Source organism: Somniosus microcephalus, chromosome 9, assembly GCF_052327205.1.
Source record: "Somniosus microcephalus isolate GS21.2 chromosome 9, FLI_Smic_1.0, whole genome shotgun sequence".
Taxonomy (NCBI): domain Eukaryota; kingdom Metazoa; phylum Chordata; class Chondrichthyes; order Squaliformes; family Somniosidae; genus Somniosus; species Somniosus microcephalus.
This window is the reverse complement of record NC_140995.1, coordinates 28352740-28371179: the sequence shown is the minus strand read 5'-3', so window position 1 is coordinate 28371179 and position 18440 is coordinate 28352740. Positions and strand designations below refer to the sequence as shown.

The 18440-nt window shown below is 43.3% G+C and overlaps 1 protein-coding gene across 1 annotated transcript in view; it reads right to left on the bottom strand.

Annotated features, from left to right (window-relative positions):
* The window catches only part of csmd1b (CUB and Sushi multiple domains 1b), a 1295488-nt gene that overhangs the window by 704250 nt on the left and 572798 nt on the right, over positions 1–18440 (bottom strand). The window contains exons 14-17 of the mRNA XM_085996460.1: positions 15672–15788; positions 14707–14922; positions 13780–13968; positions 6132–6301 (exon numbers count right to left, since the gene is read on the bottom strand). Coding sequence (XP_085852586.1) covers positions 6132–6301; positions 13780–13968; positions 14707–14922; positions 15672–15788 — 692 coding nt within the window. The remainder of the gene's footprint in view (positions 1–6131; positions 6302–13779; positions 13969–14706; positions 14923–15671; positions 15789–18440) is intronic.

Below are 18440 nucleotides of genomic sequence, written 5' to 3'. Positions count from 1 at the left end.
TTCATAAACAATATATATAATTGTGGATTGCTATTTCGCTCAACTAAACTTTTTTTTAAAGCTCCTTGCTTGTTTTCTTGAGTTTTGGTAGTGGTCAATATATAAATATTTATTTTTTTACTGATTTTCTCTGAAATTGTCCTGGTTTTTAGAGCCCAAATTTTTTCCACTGATTTTCTCCCATTTATTTGCATTGAAAATAAAACTGGAAAGTTTTTTTAAAAAGCACATGATTTTTAAGTTAGCAATAAAAAAACTGCCTTTAATGATCCTTATCAATTGGGCAAGCAATTCTTTTTATCATCAAAAAATAAAGCAGGAGTAAGCAGTCAATCTTAGAGATGTCATTTCTCACATCGATAAGAACCTCCCCGTTAGCGTTATACTACACTTTTGGTACTGGCATGATGAAAGTCTTCACATGGCACAAACACAATCTAAATTGCAGTGTTCAGACCCACCAGAAACTTCATATTCTCGACACCAACTCCATGCCCCCATGCCCCTCCCGACCACTCAGAATGAACTCAACAGTTCACAACTTCAACATCCTATATAACTTTGAATAAATCTTCCGGCCCCATACCTCTCCAATTCAAAGATGGTCTACTTCTATCTCCACAAGATTGTTCCCCATCCCCAGCTCAGCCCATTCACCACTGAAAACCCTCATCCATGTTTTTTTCACCTCCAGATCTAACTATTACAATGCTCCCTGAGCCGCTTCCTATACTCCAACCTTGGTAAACTACAGCTTATCCAGAATGCTACTGCTTTGTATCCACTTCCACACCCATCACTCCTGTCCTCGCTGATCTAGATTGACTTTCCGTCCTCCAATGCCTCAAATTTTAAATTCCTATCCTGATTTTTAAATCTGCCCATGGCCTCACTCACCCGCATCTTTGTAATTATCTGCAGCTAAACAGCAAACCCCCCACCCTTCCCCAGCCAAAATCTCCTCTCCTCTGACTCCCACCTTTTGTGCAGTCCCCCATCACTTTGCCTCACCATCGGCAGCCGTGCCTTCAGCTACCTCAGCCACATGTTCTGGAATTCCCTCCATAAACCCCTCCGTCTTTCCAACTCCCTTGCCTCCTTTCAGACCTTCATTGAAACCCAAACTTTCAGTCGCCCCCCCGCTCCTTCTTCAGCTCAGTGTCTTATTATTTTCCCTTACGTCTGTGTGAAGCATCTTGGAATGTCTTTATACAGTAAAGGCGCTATATAAAGGCAAGTTGTTGTTTGTACATTCAGTTTAATAACAAAAAACTTGAACATATTTTATCCTTGACAAAATGAACCCAACGGTTCGCAACTTCAACATCCTATATAACTTTGAATTCATCTTCTGGTCCCATACCATCTCATCTTTCGGATGAGATGTTAAATTGATGTTAATGAGATGTTAAATGTCTGCTCTCTCAGGTGGATGTAAAGGATCCCACGGCACTATTTTGAAGAAGAGTAGGGGAGTTATCCCCGGTGTCCTGGCCAATATTTATCACTCAATCAACATAACAAAAAACTGATTATCTGGTCATTATCACATTGCTGTTTGTGGGAGCTTGCTGTGCACAAATTGGCTGCCGCATATCCCACATTACAACAGTGACTACACTCCAAAAGTACTTCATTGGCTGTAAAGCGCTTTGAGACGTCCGGTGGTCATGAAAGGCGCTATATAAATGCAAGTCTTTCTTTTTTCTTTCATATTTTATCCTTGACAAATAAATAGCTCAAGTACAACAGATCTATAGCTTTGATCACACACAAAACTAAACTAACTTCTCTTTAACTGAAGAAAAGGTGCACTAAAATTCAATAGTGTCAAGTAGTATTCATTCAATTCCAATAAACTTTCTTTGCCCACTTCAGAGCCACACTTTCTAGTAGGTGCCACTAGCTAGTGACCAGGAATGAAAACCCTGATTGATGTTTACCTCTCCCTGGCCCAGAGTAGCTGAAGCCAATTGTAGAATGAGGAAAGTTGAAATTAAAAGTGGCAGCAGACGCCTCTTTTTGACAGGTGAGTCACAGCTATGCATGCCTAACCAAACCAACATGTTACCATGGCAATCGGCCCTTCCTGTACAACTGCACCACCAACCTTATAAGCTATATATGAGGCTCGGGGCTTTTTAAAGTACAGTGATCGATAAATTCAAACTGCAAACTTTCCCACGGGACATTCTCACTCACATTACCACGGTAAGTCGGGAAAAGAAAATCAGGTAAGCAGGGCTTAAATTGAATTTAATATCGGAACCAATCCGCAGGAGTAAAACCCTCAAGTTGCTTCAGTAGTCGGCTAGTTGAGAAAAGAAATTGAGCCGCCGATGCATTACCAGCGGTTAAAGTTAAGTAAATATAGCTAAAAATGTAAATACCTTTAACTTTCTGGTGTGAGGTCTGTGCAGGATTCCAGGTGTGGCACTGCCTCACTTGCCTCCGTTGGCAAGCTGCCTCTGGTAATCAGCAGTTGAGCACCAAAGAGCAGGCCAAAATCTCTGTGAGATAATGATCCACAGTGAGACTGATGTGACCAGCCCAGTTCACAAAGTAACAAGAGGACGGAAGTGTGTAACTATGGCGTGTTTGGCTGATTGGGCAAAGAAAAGAAAAGGAATGCAATAGATTCATTGCCATCAAGTGACTGGAACAAGAATTTGACCAACACCTCTCAGTATTAGAACTTGCAAGATGTTAGTTGTATCATGTTGAAATTGTTTTCACCTGAATGCAGAGGTCCAGCACTGCAGCTATAATAACAGAAATAATAATTTTCCAAACAATAACTGATGATTTAAATACAGATGAGAAGCGGTGGACTGAGTGCGCAGAGAAAAGCCGCATCAATAGAAATGCGGACATTTATTCCTGGGCAGTTCGACATGCAGTACATTGATTCAATTAATCGCTGTTACCTTACAGTTAAGTCAAAAGAATCCTTTGTTCCAAAACAATTCTTCCACAATACAGAAGCCAACACAAACTTTGTTCGCACATGACCAAGACTGGCCCTTCAGATGAAGTATTAGAGAGTTTGTTACACCCATGGAGCCATACCTTGACATAAATCACCCCCTTCAGGAAAGGATAAGTAAAAAGAAAAGGAATGGAGAAAAATGAAATCAAGGACATCCTCAGGATGTGAAAGATGCTATAGGAATGCAAGTTTTTCTTTTGATGCAAGACTGGACAGTAAGGGGGTGATTATAACTCGGGTGCGGGATGGTGTCGTGTTATCCGAATTTCGTGTTTCCCACATGAATCTAAATGGATGTGGGAGATTGATGCAATTTAAACTCAATTGGCCAACTGATTTCCAACGTGTGGGAAGCCTTTGCAAATGGGTTTTTCATGACTGAAAGTCCCCTCCGATGACGTCATCATTGCTGCTGCATTTAAGGTCCACAGCAAGCCTTCTTTCTTCTGCAGACTTCCAAGCTTCTTAACTGTGCAGTGTGAGGGAGCTGCAACAAATATGACAAGCGGGAGGGCCAGATCAGCTCCTCGCTTTGACGAGGTGGCACTGCAGGCATTAGTGGATGGGGCTAGGGCCAACAGGGAGGTGCTCTTCCCTTCATCAGGGAGGAAGAGGCCTCCCACTCAGACCAAGGCAGTGTGGATGCAGGTGGCTGAGGAGGTCAACTCCTTGGGAGTCACCCGCAGAACCTGGATACAGTGCAGGAAAAGATTTCATGACCTTCAGCGCACTGGAAAAGTGAGTATGAATTTCTCATCACCCTCAATCTGATCCCCATTGCCTTTCCTCACCAGCACTCAGCTTTAGCAATCTCTTCCTCCACATCCCACTTGACACTGACATCCATGCACCCTTACCTATTCCCTCTCTCTCTATGCTCACATTCACATAACTATTCGACCATGCAGCCCTCACACTCCCTATCACTCTGATGTTTTGAACACAACTGACAACACACAGGGAGGGCCCTTGGTCTTGCAACCTCACTCCATCTTTGTCTCCTTCTAAGTATCTATGCTATGCAATCTCTACACTCACTCCTTCATTCTCACTCAACCTCCACTTGTCTCCCTCATTGCAGGAAAAGAGAGCTCACAACAAAAGAGAGCGAGCCAGGACAGGAGGAGGGACAGCCTCAATAGCCCACCTGACCCCCTGGGAGGAGGCCATCCTGGAAATAATGGGAATAGAGGATGATTCGCACGTGGGGGACGGACAGATGGGTGCAAGCTGGTGACAGAAAAGTTTCCCATCTCTCTCTTTGACATTGCATGAGTCGCTGATAATGATTGTGAAGCTGTAACAGATGGACTTATGAGCATCTGCAAAAAGCTATGTGCATGTAGCCTTTGCATCACATCTCTGACTCTTTCCTTTACTCCCTCACAGGACCATCACAAGCATCCATCCCCCCTAGCCAGGAAGAAGAGGCTGAGCAGCCAGACTCCTCAGAGGAAGCTGCAACCTCTGAGGGAGCAACGTCACCAGAATTCAACGCACCCAGCATCAGCGCAGACACTCACACCTCGGTGGGACTTTCGGGACATAGAGTAGTGTTGTATCCATAAGATCAGAGGTGATGGAACTCCAGGCACAGATGCAGGAGTCTCTGGCAGGTTTTGTCTCTAGGGTCACTGCGAGTGTGGAGTGAATGGAGGAGTCCATAGCGAACATGAGCAGAGCCTTTGTGGAGTTATTGGCGCATGAACGCATCACCACGGAAGGATAGCAACCACCGTGGAAAGGATGGCTACCGTAGAGGAGAGGATGGCTACGGTAGAGGAGAGGATGGCTACGGCCATGGAGGAGCTTAGTCGCCAGGGTATGGAAAACATGGTCATTGTTCAGAATAGAATGACATCTCTTGAGGAGCGATGGGCATCTATTGAACAGAGAAACCAGACTTTCATGGAAGTCCTTCTGAGTAGGAATGCCATTGCAGATACGGGTCCCCATGGCCCCCCTGATGTGCAGCAAGGTGCTCTCCAGCCACTTCCAGGCGCTGGCCCCTTCTGGCCTGTGCAACTTCAGGTGGGTGAGCAGCAGCCTGGCGCTCTTGCTGCTGCTAATGTTGCTGGTGCTGCTGTTGTTCCTGGTTCTGCTGCTGCCACGGCTGGTGCTTGAGCTCCTCTAATGCCCAGATGGGAAGGAAATAAATGGCTCCCATGCTTCTGGTATATGCCTCCGTTGAGGAAGTGCTGAGTGAAGGTGGCGAGAGGGGTTTCCCAGGAGGTCACACTGGAGATGGGTGTGAGGCTCCAACCTTCCACAGGTGTGGTTAAGCCTTCTAAAAGTTGCCCCAGACCCGAGACCACTAAGTCCTGCCACCTGCAAATCATGGCTGATCAAATCTCCTCTTTAATGGTTGACCTGCAGTTGATAGTCAGCAATCCAATAGTGCTCTCGCCAGGTTTCACATTCGTGTTTCCCACCAGGCATGTTTCATGTGGGAAAAGGGTTAAATTCGCAAGGGCCTTTTAAAATAGGATTATAGAGGCCTATAATCAGTCTTAACAACCAGTCCCGCCTGTTGGATGCGGGACGGAGTCGGGACCATCAGACACGCCTGAGTTAAAATTGCTCGGAGTCGGGAACCAGGCGGGGGGGACGATTTTAACCACCCCCCGCACTGCTCCAAGCCCGCCTCCACGGCTCAATGAAAATCGAGCCCTAAGTATCAGCAGGCTATCTGGCAAAAGAAGAGAGTGTGAGTAGCACTGTGCAAACCTTGGCTTGAGATTTCCCCTCTCTAATCTAGGGACATTGGGCCCAATTAATAGCCCTAGCTCCCACCTTGGCTAAGATCAGCTAACTCAGAATAGACCAGAAATTGAACTCGGAGCCTTCCTGGCTACAGTTCGGTTACCACATTTTTGTCAGACCTTTGATTGATCACATTTCAAATGGAAATAAGACCCATTTCAAATCCAATCATCTAAAATAAGCCAATTGTCTGAAACAAGTTCTTCAATCAATATCTGGTTCAAACTGCTTCAAGTAGCTGTATGAACCACTTTTAAAAATGTTACTTTTAACATTTATACACTATTGAAATTCTGTAATATGAGTGAAACTATTGATTTGATTTTTAAAGAAAAAAATAAACAGAAAGAGAAGCTACGTGTGCTGAGGTCACTGTTACCTTGACAACATCACCCACTTGAAGCTTAAACATCCTGGCTCGAAGACGGATTCCTTTCCCTGGCTGAGTCTCAATTCTGTAGATGCATTCGTGATTGTTCTCGTAGTTGGCTGGGTAATTTGGTGACAGCAGTGTGCCTTCCGTCGCTGTTACAGAGGCTCCGCATTCAGCTAAGTCACAAATAGACAGTGCAAGCAATTAAAACATCTTTTAGAATGATTACAGGAAAAAAAAACATTTAAGGCACAAATGACAACTCAATTATGTAATACTGCTTAAAACTCCTGCCTAATCTAAATATATCCTACAGTATTCCCCTGTAGGGTCGTACGCACATAGTGCACACATCGGGCGCCAATTATGTGACGCAAATCTCACCCAAAAACTAAGGCTTTAACTGAAAATTGTGAATTGTTTGTCAATCGCACGCACCATTAACCATAATATTTAAAAATCACTAAAGTGAATCATTTATACAGCTTATTAGCTGCAAGATTAGCTGTGGGTAATGATGGAGCAAGTGAGACAATTTCTGAATTCGGTGCTAGAATCCTAATAATAATGTATGAACTTTTAAATAACTATTAAGCAGAATTTGAGAGATTCATTATCAGTGTGCCTTAGCATAAATATGCTCATACAATGCTGGCCAATTCAGTGTCAGCAAAAGCAAAAATGCCATTTCACTGTATTTAATTCAGAGATTCCCAGTTTGTCAGCAAAGTCTGTCAGTTTGAATTTTCTTGCAGTTTCTCTGAGTTATAGAGCTATGGGGAAACTACAAAAATGTCTGAACCTGTGACATATGGAATAGCATTCATCTGGACTGCAGCTATAGCATATATGGGTAGGCGTGCTGTTAAGTGCGCTTACTCACTAGGCCATTGAGGGAGTTCTACAATCTACTGTTTATTTTAAATTTCTGCCATGATGTAAATTTATTTTCCAAGGATACTGTCAAAGACTCGAGCACCATGCTCCTACATATCTCCTAATTATTCAAAGCATTTTTTTCCCAATCGTAACTATTTTGTAGGTTCTTTTGTAAGCACTTTAGGAATGCTGTTACATTGGGCTGGATTTTGATACTGGAGGCGTGTAGGAGGCGGGACTACAACTTTCGGGGTTGTAGTCCCGCCTCCATCGAGTTGTGGCCAACCCACGCGATTTTCACTTGATTGACCTTGTTGAGCCCACCCAGCGGGCTCAGCAGGCCAATTAAGGGCCACCCGGCAACAGGTGACGTCACAGATTGACATTTCATCTGTCAAGAGCGTTTGACAGATAAAATATCAGTGTTTGACAGCTCTTTGAAGCTGTCAAACACTGACAATCTGTACTCCAAGTTAATTCCTTCCTCTCAGGCTGATTTAGAGATCTCTCCAGAACAGAAGCAACTTTTGACAGCTCGCAGCCATTCTGCTTTCTGTGCCGGTGAGATGAGGGACTCCCGAGACCTGAAGGAAGGAAGGCTGTAAAGCTAAGTAAATGTAATTAAACTTCTTTAAACACTTTACACACACCAAACACACTTACCTCTGCACTCATGCACCCATCACTCACCTGAACAACGGACATCTCGAACCCTCCATGCCCTTCAGCCCGACGGTCTGCCTCGCTAACTTGGCGCGGTTTGGAGCCGTCGGGAATCCCACACTTCAGGAATAAAAATAGAGATTAGGCTAAAAACTGCCTGTTAACTACCTGTTAACAGGCAGTTAATTGGCACTAATCCCCTTCCCGCCTCGGGGAGGCGGCTCCCAGCACAGGTATCCACCTCCTTTGAAACTGGCAGGGAGGCGGATTGGGGGCGGGATGGGTTCATGCCCCCCGATTTTGAGATTTTAACCCCCCACACGCCTCCAATCCCGCCTCCACGGTCCAATGAAAATCCTGCCTGTTGAGTCTGTAGAGCACTGAGTGGGTTTTTGAAAATTTTTATGTATGTGTTGTAGTCATGGAAAGCGTGCACAATGTAATTGTATTTGCAAAAGCACACAGACCACATCATCCTGACAGCACTGCGCTACAATTTCCCTCAAACTTACTCCATTTGGATTTAAATTTTTTCATAGTTTGTTGGCTATTCCAGTCTAAATTATCCAATAACATTTTCACACAACTCTCCTGGTTCCTTAGCTGCAGCCAAGAATGTGGGTGTGCAGCCAGCTCCCTAGCCTTTGCCAATGCTGCTTTTAGCCATAGGTGGTGTGCGTGCAGAATGGGGACACATTTCCTTTCCAATTTTCTCTCCCTATTTTCTCTCCGTATCTGTGGAAAAGAGCCATACTTCTGCTTGATGGTTTCTCACAGCAGAGTAGGTCGCTCAAAGCCACCACACTGTGGCCCGAGCATGCTGCACCATCCCAGTTTAAGTGGTTGCAGCACATATTGATGAAGTGTCGAACTTTCAGTCAGAGAACCAGAACTCAAATCCCAGCCTCGACTGTCAAACTCAATTTGGGCACAGCAGGTGTTCCAATCACTCTCAATTGAGCAACAGGAAAACAATGATGAAATCTCAAGGAAAGACATGTCTTAAAACTATTGGACAATTGAGGTGCACTGACTTTGCAGCTGATCCCTACACAGATCATCCCTCATTGTTGATACAGCAGAAATAGTACACATAGCAGCAGTGGGAGATAACAGTGTGGGGAGGAAGAAAAGATGGGCTAAAAACATTAAATAACGACCTCTGATAATCTTATATATGGCAGTAAATCTCAATGTAGATTACATGGTTATGCTGAAACCACTGATTCATGTTGGCTCTCTGGTCAGCAGCAGTTCTCTTGTATTTTTCCCCAAACGGTCATTCTTGTATGTAAAACTAGGCATTGAACGTTGTAAGATTCGCGAAATTTTCATTAAATAATCACGTAGGAAAGTAGGGTTAATAAAACAGCTTTATTGACCAAAAGAAGCTTATACAGAGAAACCTTTGATAAAAGGGCACACAAAATGGCCGCCAGACCTCGTGACCAGCTTCTGGGACCATTTGAATTTCTGTTACTGCAAGCCAGACAGGCTTGTGGATTGAGGACATTAAAAGCCCGCGGAAACCAGTTTCGGGAAGCCGAAACTCATGGAACTGAGCATACATATTGATTAGATCATAAGTACAGGACAGATTTGGGTGGCAGGATGAGACCCATCAAGAAATGGGCGGACAATTGAACGAACGCTTTAACCCATTACACTGTACAAAGAGAAGCCGTTTAACAGCCATCCAGGGCAATCTCCAGACCGATCAATATACAAACCAAGTTACGGTAACAAAGCAAAGACATTATCGGCCCAGGAAGGCCAGTTAAGCTATCACCGACTCCCGTTATGAAGACAAAACACCCCTGCAGAGAGTTCTGCCCGCCAGAATTATTACAAAGACAGGACTATGATTTGGCGGGAGATAAGAATGTTCCCAAAGGTATAACTGTGGATTGAGAAAAGTCCATCAAAAAAGTTAACTTCAGTACACGCTTCGGGACAGACCCATCGGAACTACAGCACTTCGGTTCGGACCTTCGGAACAATTTCAGTTCGGAACGTGTTCGGTGTTCGGCCAGGCAAGGCCCGGCCACGACGAGAAGACGACGAGAAGAATTCGGCTTGGAAGCCAGCTCGGCCAGGCAAGGCCCGGCCACGACGGGAAGACGACGAGGGAGGCCCGGGTACTTTTGTCGGGAGATCATCGACGACCCAGGCCGGAGAAGAAGGCACTCAGGTCCCGGAGGATGCACCTAGCTTCTTCAACATCACATCGGTAACGGATTCATCCGTGTGCATCCAGTTCTTCAACATCACATCGGAAACGGATCCATCCGTGGCGAGCGCTCACCAAGGCTGTACCGGCTGCCTACATCGCAGGAGAACCAAGAGGAAAACAAGCTGCGCCAGAAGCTTCCAAACCCACGTGACGACGGAAAGCTGTGTCGAAAGGCTGCAAAGCCTTTTTCGCAATTCTTAAAGTGGTGAGCATGATCCCGAGTCCCTCAAATCGAAACTTAGTTAGGTTTAGGGGAGGGGGTTAAGGGTAATTGTAATGTGTTACCCCTTTCACGATGTGCCGTGTGTTCCCCATTTCTATAGAGTTAAGTTTATAGATGTGTGCATGCTTGTAGTTGCTTTAATCTGTGCTTATGACATGTATTTTATAATGCTGCAAACTGTTCAATAAAGGCATCCATTTCGTGCTATTCGACCTGGTCTATTGAGTTTTTCTGCACTACAGCTCCCTGCACCTAAGTCCAAGGTCTAGAACCGTAGGGGCGAGTGGGTCGAACCACTCACGGGTAATTATTGCAAGAAGCCTGGCAGGAGACCAGAGCAAGCAAGAGAAACCCCCTACAACGTAGGCAGACAATTTACCCAGTTTGGGGGAACTAAGTTGAATGGCGACCAAGATGAGGGTGAGGTATCACAGCCAAGCCTGGACTTTGTACATATGGCCAATGCCATTTTGGGGGTACGAGCATCATCTAGTATTAAAACACGTATGTTAAATTCTGCTGCTACTGACACTGACAATCACCAAAATTCAGTTCCTCCAATAGGTGACCGTTGCTACATTTTGGCCATTAGATAGAAAAATGTTGTTAACAAAAAAACCTACAAAATAGTTACGATTGGAAAAAAATGCTTCGAATAATTAGGAGATGTGTAGGAGCATGGTGCTCAATTCTTTGACAGTATCCTTAAGAAAAGAAATTTACATCATGGCAGGAATTAAAAATAAACAGTAGATTGTAGAAGTCTCTTAATGGCTTAGTGAGTAAATGCATCATATAGTGTGGTACTGTGCCATATAGGAAGATCCCAGAGAGTCCAGGTATGGTTCCTTATTTGTGACGAGTTAGCCTATCTCAGTTAAGGTAATAGTGAGGTGGCAGATCTGAAATCAGCCTCCATACTGAGAGGGGGAAAAGAATGAGAAATGATTCCATGATCACTAACCAGTGGTCCTTCCTGCTGGAAAGTACAGGTCTGTCAATGCCAGGTGAGCAGAGGATCAGGCTTGGCTGTGATACCTCACCCACATCTTCTCGCCCTCCAACCTAGTTCCCCCAAACTGGTTAAATTGTCTGCCTATGTTCAATGCCTAGGTTTACATACAAGAATGATCCTTTGGGAAAAGTACTAGTGAACTGCTGCTGACCAGAGAGCCAACATGAATCAGTGGCTTCAGCATAACTGTGTAATCTACATTGAGATTTTGCTGCCATATACAGGAAACTTTCTGGTATCCGGCACTGATGGGACCGAGCTGGTGCCGTCCCATCAAAACTGCCGTAGAAACCAGCGCTAATGTTAAAACATACGGAGCACTGAGCTCCGTCTGAAGCAACAAACCCTGTTGCTTAGCAACAGCTTCAAAACAGTCGGCGCAGCTTGCAAGCGTTTCTGTAGCTAAGCAATAGCTTCAGCTAGACGCTTGCAGAGCCTGACTGGAGAAAAAAAGCAACGAAAAGTAAAAAAACTTATCTGAACCGACTCCTGAATTTTGCCGGTGGATAGAGCTTTCCGGACATTTAACCTCCGGTTAAACAAAAGTTTCCTGTATAAGATTATCAGGTTCAATGTGTGTTCAGTTCTGAAAATGCATGTTTAGATTAATCTCAACTAAATACATATTCACTCACAACCCTAATGTGTGGTACAAATTGAAGTGGCTAAATGTAAAACGATTCCCAGGATTCACTTCCAAGGCCAATCTACACTCTGAAGAAATTTATTCCACACAGAAATTAAATTATGTATAAAAAGGACAAATCTAACCCAATCTTTCTAGGTTTACTTACACAAGGAGGACAGATTTTCCTCTGCCTTATGCCTGGGGAAACAGTTTAATAAGGGACAGAAATCCAAAGCGCAAATGCCTACAGCCTCACTCCTATTTTCTGACTGATTTTTAGGCGCAAGGCCCAGCCGGGGGCAGAGCTGCAGTTTCTCCGTGGCAGAGCCCAGGTTAGGAAAAATGTGAACAGCCACCTCTTCACAGGCACAAGTGTGCTATAAGTGTTGGACACCCACTGAAATGCCCAAATAGGAAAATCTAGCTTCTAGAGTCTTACATGGTACCAGTTACATTGATCTTTTCTTATTTGAACAGTTTAGGTACATCACAAGAGCATTTGATTATATGTCAAAAAAAATTATTCTAATGTGGGGCTACATTTGGAATGTGTGCAATTTTAGGCTCAGACCCCTGAAAAGGACCGTGGTGAGTTGAATTATAGAGGGTTCAGAATAGAGCAACAAGGATGATTCAAGCACTTAGTGGTTTTTCATTATGATTAATCTCATAGAACTAAACTGGGAAAAAGAATATTGAGTGGTGACCATGATCAAGATCTTTAAAAATGCTGGAAGATATAGATGATGTAAATTGGCTATGTGTCTTAGACTGTGAGTGCAGAACGAGAGGACATAGGTTTAAAGTGAACACATCTCAGTAAAACCACTTGGTGGTCTATTGATTATCTCCTTCAAAAAGAGGGATCAATTTCAGGTCAGAAATGGAATTGAAAGTTTTAAGGATAGACCTGGACTTAGATGATCAATTGCCTCATGGGATGTGGTGGTTGCTGCACTGATGGGGCTGAGGGGATCAGCCCAAAGTTAGACAGAGGAAACCTAGGGATGGGTGAATATTCGGGTGTTTTGCTTGATTACTTTCATGGATGAGGGAGTGTTTAGGCAGAAACTGCCTTCAGGAGGTTAAATAGGTAGGGCAGTCCATGATAGCGTAGCTGATAAGAGTCTGTAGAAGGATTGGGCTTGATGGGCAGCATCAAAGTCAATCGTCTGTTTTCGTTCCATGTTTTTATGTTCTCAGATATTTATATTGTGAGCTGCAACGTTTAGCCTGTGACGTAACATACATTGGAATAGATTTTTGCAGACATATTTCCATTCTAGATGTGGATTATAGGAAGACACGCTGAACAGACAGCTGTCTTCTCCTCACCCATGTAACAGAGGAAATCCTATGCTAAACAAACACATTTCCCCAGCAACCACACCACCACCAGTAGACAGAAGGCCTAAATTAATCAATCACAAACAATCCTGTGGTCACATTCATAACAAGAAGATACCTTTTTTTTGCTGCTTTGAGCACAACTCATACCTTCTTCGACATCGCTGTTTGCTGCGACCCTTTAATCGGCAGAGAGTCCACCTGATTTATATTTCACTGGTTGTAAATGTTCTAAGCTGAACAGTATCACTGTTTATACTTCATCACACAGCAAAAAATTCAGATCTTTGGATGAGTATCCAGCATACCATATACAACTGGTCCCTGAAGTGTATCCTCTATATGTCATCCAAGAATTCAACAGATTAAACATCACTTTATTTCAATGTGTTTCTTAAACCTCAATTAACTTTGGTGCATTTACTTGTAAAATATATTGAATGACAGTTAACTCTTACTTCTACTTCAACAATTTGACTTTCAACAAATGTTTCTAGGAGTTGTTAATGTGAAGTTAAGGAATCCTTGGAATCGCTCAGCAAGTGATTGTTATCGTGACTGATATCGTGTTGCTGTCAGTCTATTTTCTTGTCAGTAACTTTCCTAGCAATAAGTACAATACTCTCAACATTAGGATGCATGAAATGAAAGCATGTGACCACCTACCCACACACCTTGGAAGAGGTGCACTCCACACACGCCGTCCTCCTCCATAACAGGTGATCTGAGTCGCACCTTCTAGTCTGTATCCGGGAAAACAGGAAAATGTCAACGAGTCCCCAACTTCAAACTGAAACCCAATTCTCCTACTAAAAGCAGGGACACCAGGATCATCGCAAGGCTCCAGATCATACTCTGTAAAAAGAATATTTTAAAGCATCAAAATAATACATTGAACAATAACACCGAACACTTTTCCAGTTATTAGTTGAAGTAGATGGTTACAGATAGCTCCCCCAAAAAATGTCTAAGCAGAAGAGTGGAAATGAACTTTAATGAATGATCAGGATAGTTTGTCCTTATCTTTCCTTCCCTTTAATTTTGCATTCATGTCAGCAATGATCATTTACGTTACCCAACAAAAACGTAAAGCTTTAAGTGTTCCATTCCACTGAAAACCTCACTCTGCTAAAAATTAAAATACACAAAAATTGGCAATCTATCTTCTCTGCTGATGTCACTGCTGTTTCCTGTAAAGATTTCTAATTCACTCGCAGTCCTTAGGTATGGGTATTTTGCAAATTATTACTCAGGGGTTTTGTGCACCATCTGATATTCTCATTAAGTCCATCCATTTCACAGAATCACAGAATCCCCGCAGTGCAGATAGAGGCCATTTCGGCCCATCGAGCCTGCACCGACACATATCCCACCCTATCCCCGTAACCCCACGTATTTCATTTTTCTTTCATTTAACCATGATGGGCATGTGATATTGAAAGATAGCTAAAAACGAGTAGGACAGTGAAACATGCAACATTCAGTTGATTAAAGTACATAGGTTCCAGATGATTGCCTCCCAATCAATGCTTTGTTTTTGCCTTTTTATTTTTGAATAAAGTTTTTAGGCTAACTGAAAGTAAGGGGTCCTACCTGAGAATGTGATGTTGAACCCCTCGTAAGATACGGAAAAGTCAGAGATGAAGCGTAGTTGTGCAGTATAATTTCCAAACAGGCCTGCATTGATAGTTGGAGGCAGGGCAGAGCCTGTGAGCCTTTCTACAGGTTCTGTGAAGCTCCCATCTTCTGTGATAATTAGATAGTCATGCGAGCTCTCAAGGTGAAATGTGTGAAACATCAACTGCACACCTAAAAATAAACAAAAGAAAGATCTGAATGGAGATCTAACTGACATTTCTCCCGGTCAGTATTGGCAGATAAAGATCAACTCTAATTTGCTTAGACAGCTGAAAACATCTTTCAATTTGCAGAGAGGTTTTAATTTCCTTTATGTGATATTTTCAGCATACCAGTTAATACATTCACGTTAAAAAAAATATTCATTTTCAGGATGTGGGCATTGCTGTCAAGGGCAGCATCTTTTGCCAATCCCTTGTTGCCCAGAGGAGGTGGTGGTGGCGGGTGTTAAATCCGTGAATCTTTAGGTAGTGGTCCTTCAAATAATCGACAGAGACCGCAGAGGAACAATCAACAGGTGTTTAACTGGATGAGGGTTGCTCTAAAACTAACAGCACAGCACCCTACTCAGGGTATATATACAGGTGTGTTCACCGCCGGTACTACAGTATACAGGAGCTGTAAAAAGTAGTTCTCCCCTTAAAGCTACATACACTAGAGTGGGCCTTCTTAATGAACCGCTGGGTAGCAGATTGATACAACTGCGTGACTCGCTAAGAGGGCAGGTGAGAGTCAACCACTGTGTGTGGGACTGGAGTCGCATATGGGCCAGAATAGGTGAAGCCAGCAGATTTTCTTCAAGCGTCCACCTGAGAGCAAACATTTGAAGCAGTTAACAATTACAGTTTTTAAATAACTTTACTACAGATGCATTCTCAGAAGAGGCAGAAACAACAGTGAAGAAAAGCAACTGGACTTACCTTTTCCATGCGATACTTCAATTATCCAGGTACAATTTAAGGAATTAGGGTAAAAATCAGGAAACCCGGGAGATAGAATAGTTCCACTTGTGCCATGAACGTAGCCACCACAGAAAGCTAAAAAAAAAAGGAAAAGTTTCTGTTGTATCCCTTAAATGACATGATGAAAGAAACAACAATGACCATGCTCAACCCCCAAGCACCTGGCAGAAAATAAGTGACAGTCTGTGTGCTTAGTATATAAAATACAGAAGATTGGTTCCTTTATATATAGAACTGTAAAGAATTGAGTATATTACTATGCAACATTAGAAAGGTGTATGAACTACAAAATGTCAATTCAAAATATGCTCCAACTGAATTGAAATCTGACACTGGAACAAATTCCTTTTACAATGAACTTGTGTTTGTCACAACAGTATTTCACTGTATCAGGGGTATTACTGGCTGACACTTTGATAAAATGAAGAAAGCAGCAAATTTCTGTCTTATTAAACAGTTCACCTTTAAGTTATTATGGTCTTAAAATAATTCAAAGAATGATTTCTATATTCACTAATCAGTATTTTAACTTTTGTCTGATTTTAATTTAACGTTATTAAAATATTGTACAATACCGAGTCTTTTTCCTGGATCTGAACTAGAATGAATGCTTTTAGAACTTTCAGTCCAGAGGGGCAGTGAATATGCAGGTAGTTTAAATGCTTTAGACATGGAGAAATTGGTTTCTTCTGGCCTATTAAGATCCATTCAGTTGTTTCTAATGGAAATTGAAGATTACTGCTAAGATTTTCAGTGTAAGCAGTCAGTTCACTGTAATAATTCTATTCAATTCAGTTATAGTTTTTGTGGTATTGGCAATTTTTCACTATTGAGTTTCGCTGCATTGCTTTATTCAATACTTCAACCTGAAAGAATTGCATTGTTGAGTAACTATGAGGTTTTATACCGATTCAGAGGCAGCTACCTACTTCAAGTTAAAATTTCTACTTTTTCAACATTTTGAGAAAGGTCGAGTTAACATTGCCGGGTAAATTCACCTATTCAGTGCTCTCAGCAGGGTACCATACTTGAAGGGAGCATGAGCCGGAGACATGGCTGTAACACTGTAAAACTGATTCTCGGACCTGCTCTCCCTTTGAGCATGGCTCCCCACGATGAACAATGGATCGCAGAATTTCTCCTTCTAAGAAATAGTCACGTCACTTTTTGAAAGGACAAGCAGAAGAACCTTGATGGATCATGTAGCAGCACAGGCTAAAACACAACCTCATGCTACAAAAGATCCAGGTGTTAATTCTCCTCTTTAGCACTTGGGCATAGAGCTTTGCATGGGTGCAGTACACATGCGAAAATGAGGTGTAGAAGATCAGTGTGCAATGCTCCATACCTGATTCTTGCGCTTGTACTCCATACAAGCACAAGGAAAATTACCAACCCCCATGTCTTACTCATTTCTATTCTACTCTATGTCATAAGACATTAACAAACTTGCAGAATGGGCGTGTAATTGGCAAATTAATTTCAATACAGATAAGTCTGAGGTGGTACATTTTGGTAGGAAGAATAAGGAGGCTGCATACTCCTTGCAAAATAGGAGTCTAAATGGGGTAGAGGATCAAAGGAATCTAGCAGGACAGGTACATAAATGACTAAAAGTAGCAATGCAGGTTAACACGGCCATTAAAAAGGCAAACAAAGCACTGGGGTTCATTTCTAGAGATATAGGGCTGAATTTTCATGTAGGAGGCGGGACTACAACTTTCGGGGTTGTAGTCCCGCCTCCATCAAGTTCTAGCCAACCCACGTGATTTTGACTTGATTGATCTTGTTGAGCCCGCCCAGCCAATTAAGGGCCACCCGGCAACAGGTGACGGCACAGATTGATAATTCATCTGTCAAGACCTTTTGGCAGATGAAATATCAGTGTTTGACAGCTGTTTGAAGCTGTCAAACACTGACAATCTGTACTCCAGGTTAATTCCTTCCTCTCAGGATGATTTAGAGATCTCTCTGGAACAGAAAGCTGAATGCTGCAATTTTTGACAGATCGCGGCCATTCTGCTTTCTGTGCCGGTGAGATGAGGGACTCCCGAGACCTGAAGAAAGGAAGGCTGTTAAAGGTAAGTAAAACTTCTTTAAACACTTTAAACACACCAAACACACTTACCTCTGCACTCATGCACCCATCACTCGCCTGAACACCGAACATCTCGACCCCTCCAAGCTCTTCATCACGACGGCCCGCCTCGCTAACTTGGCGTGGATTGGAGCCGTCGGGAAGCCCACATTTCACCAAAGAAAATAGGGATTAGGCTAAAAACTGCCTGTTAACTACCTGTTAACAGGCAGTTAATGGGCACTAATCCCCTTCCCGCCTCAGGGAGGCGGGTCCCAGTGCGGGTCAGGTACCCGCCTCCTTTGAAACTGGCATGGAGGCGGGATGGGTTCGTGCCCCCCAATTTCAGGATTTTAACCCCTCACACGCCTCCAATCCCGTCTCCACGGCCCAATGAAAATCTTGCCCATAGAATTGGAAAGCAGAGGAGTTATGTTAAACCTATATAGAACCTTGGTTAGACCACACTTGGATTACTGTGCACAGTTCTGGGGCTGAATTTTCCGGGGAGGTAGGGGACACGATTAGTGGCGGGTTGGGTGGGAAAGTTGATATTTTTGACAGCGGGTCAGGAACCCGCTGTCATCTCGCTCCCACGCGCCTTTCCCACAGGTGCGTCAGTCATCGTGGAGCCAACCCAACCTGCACCG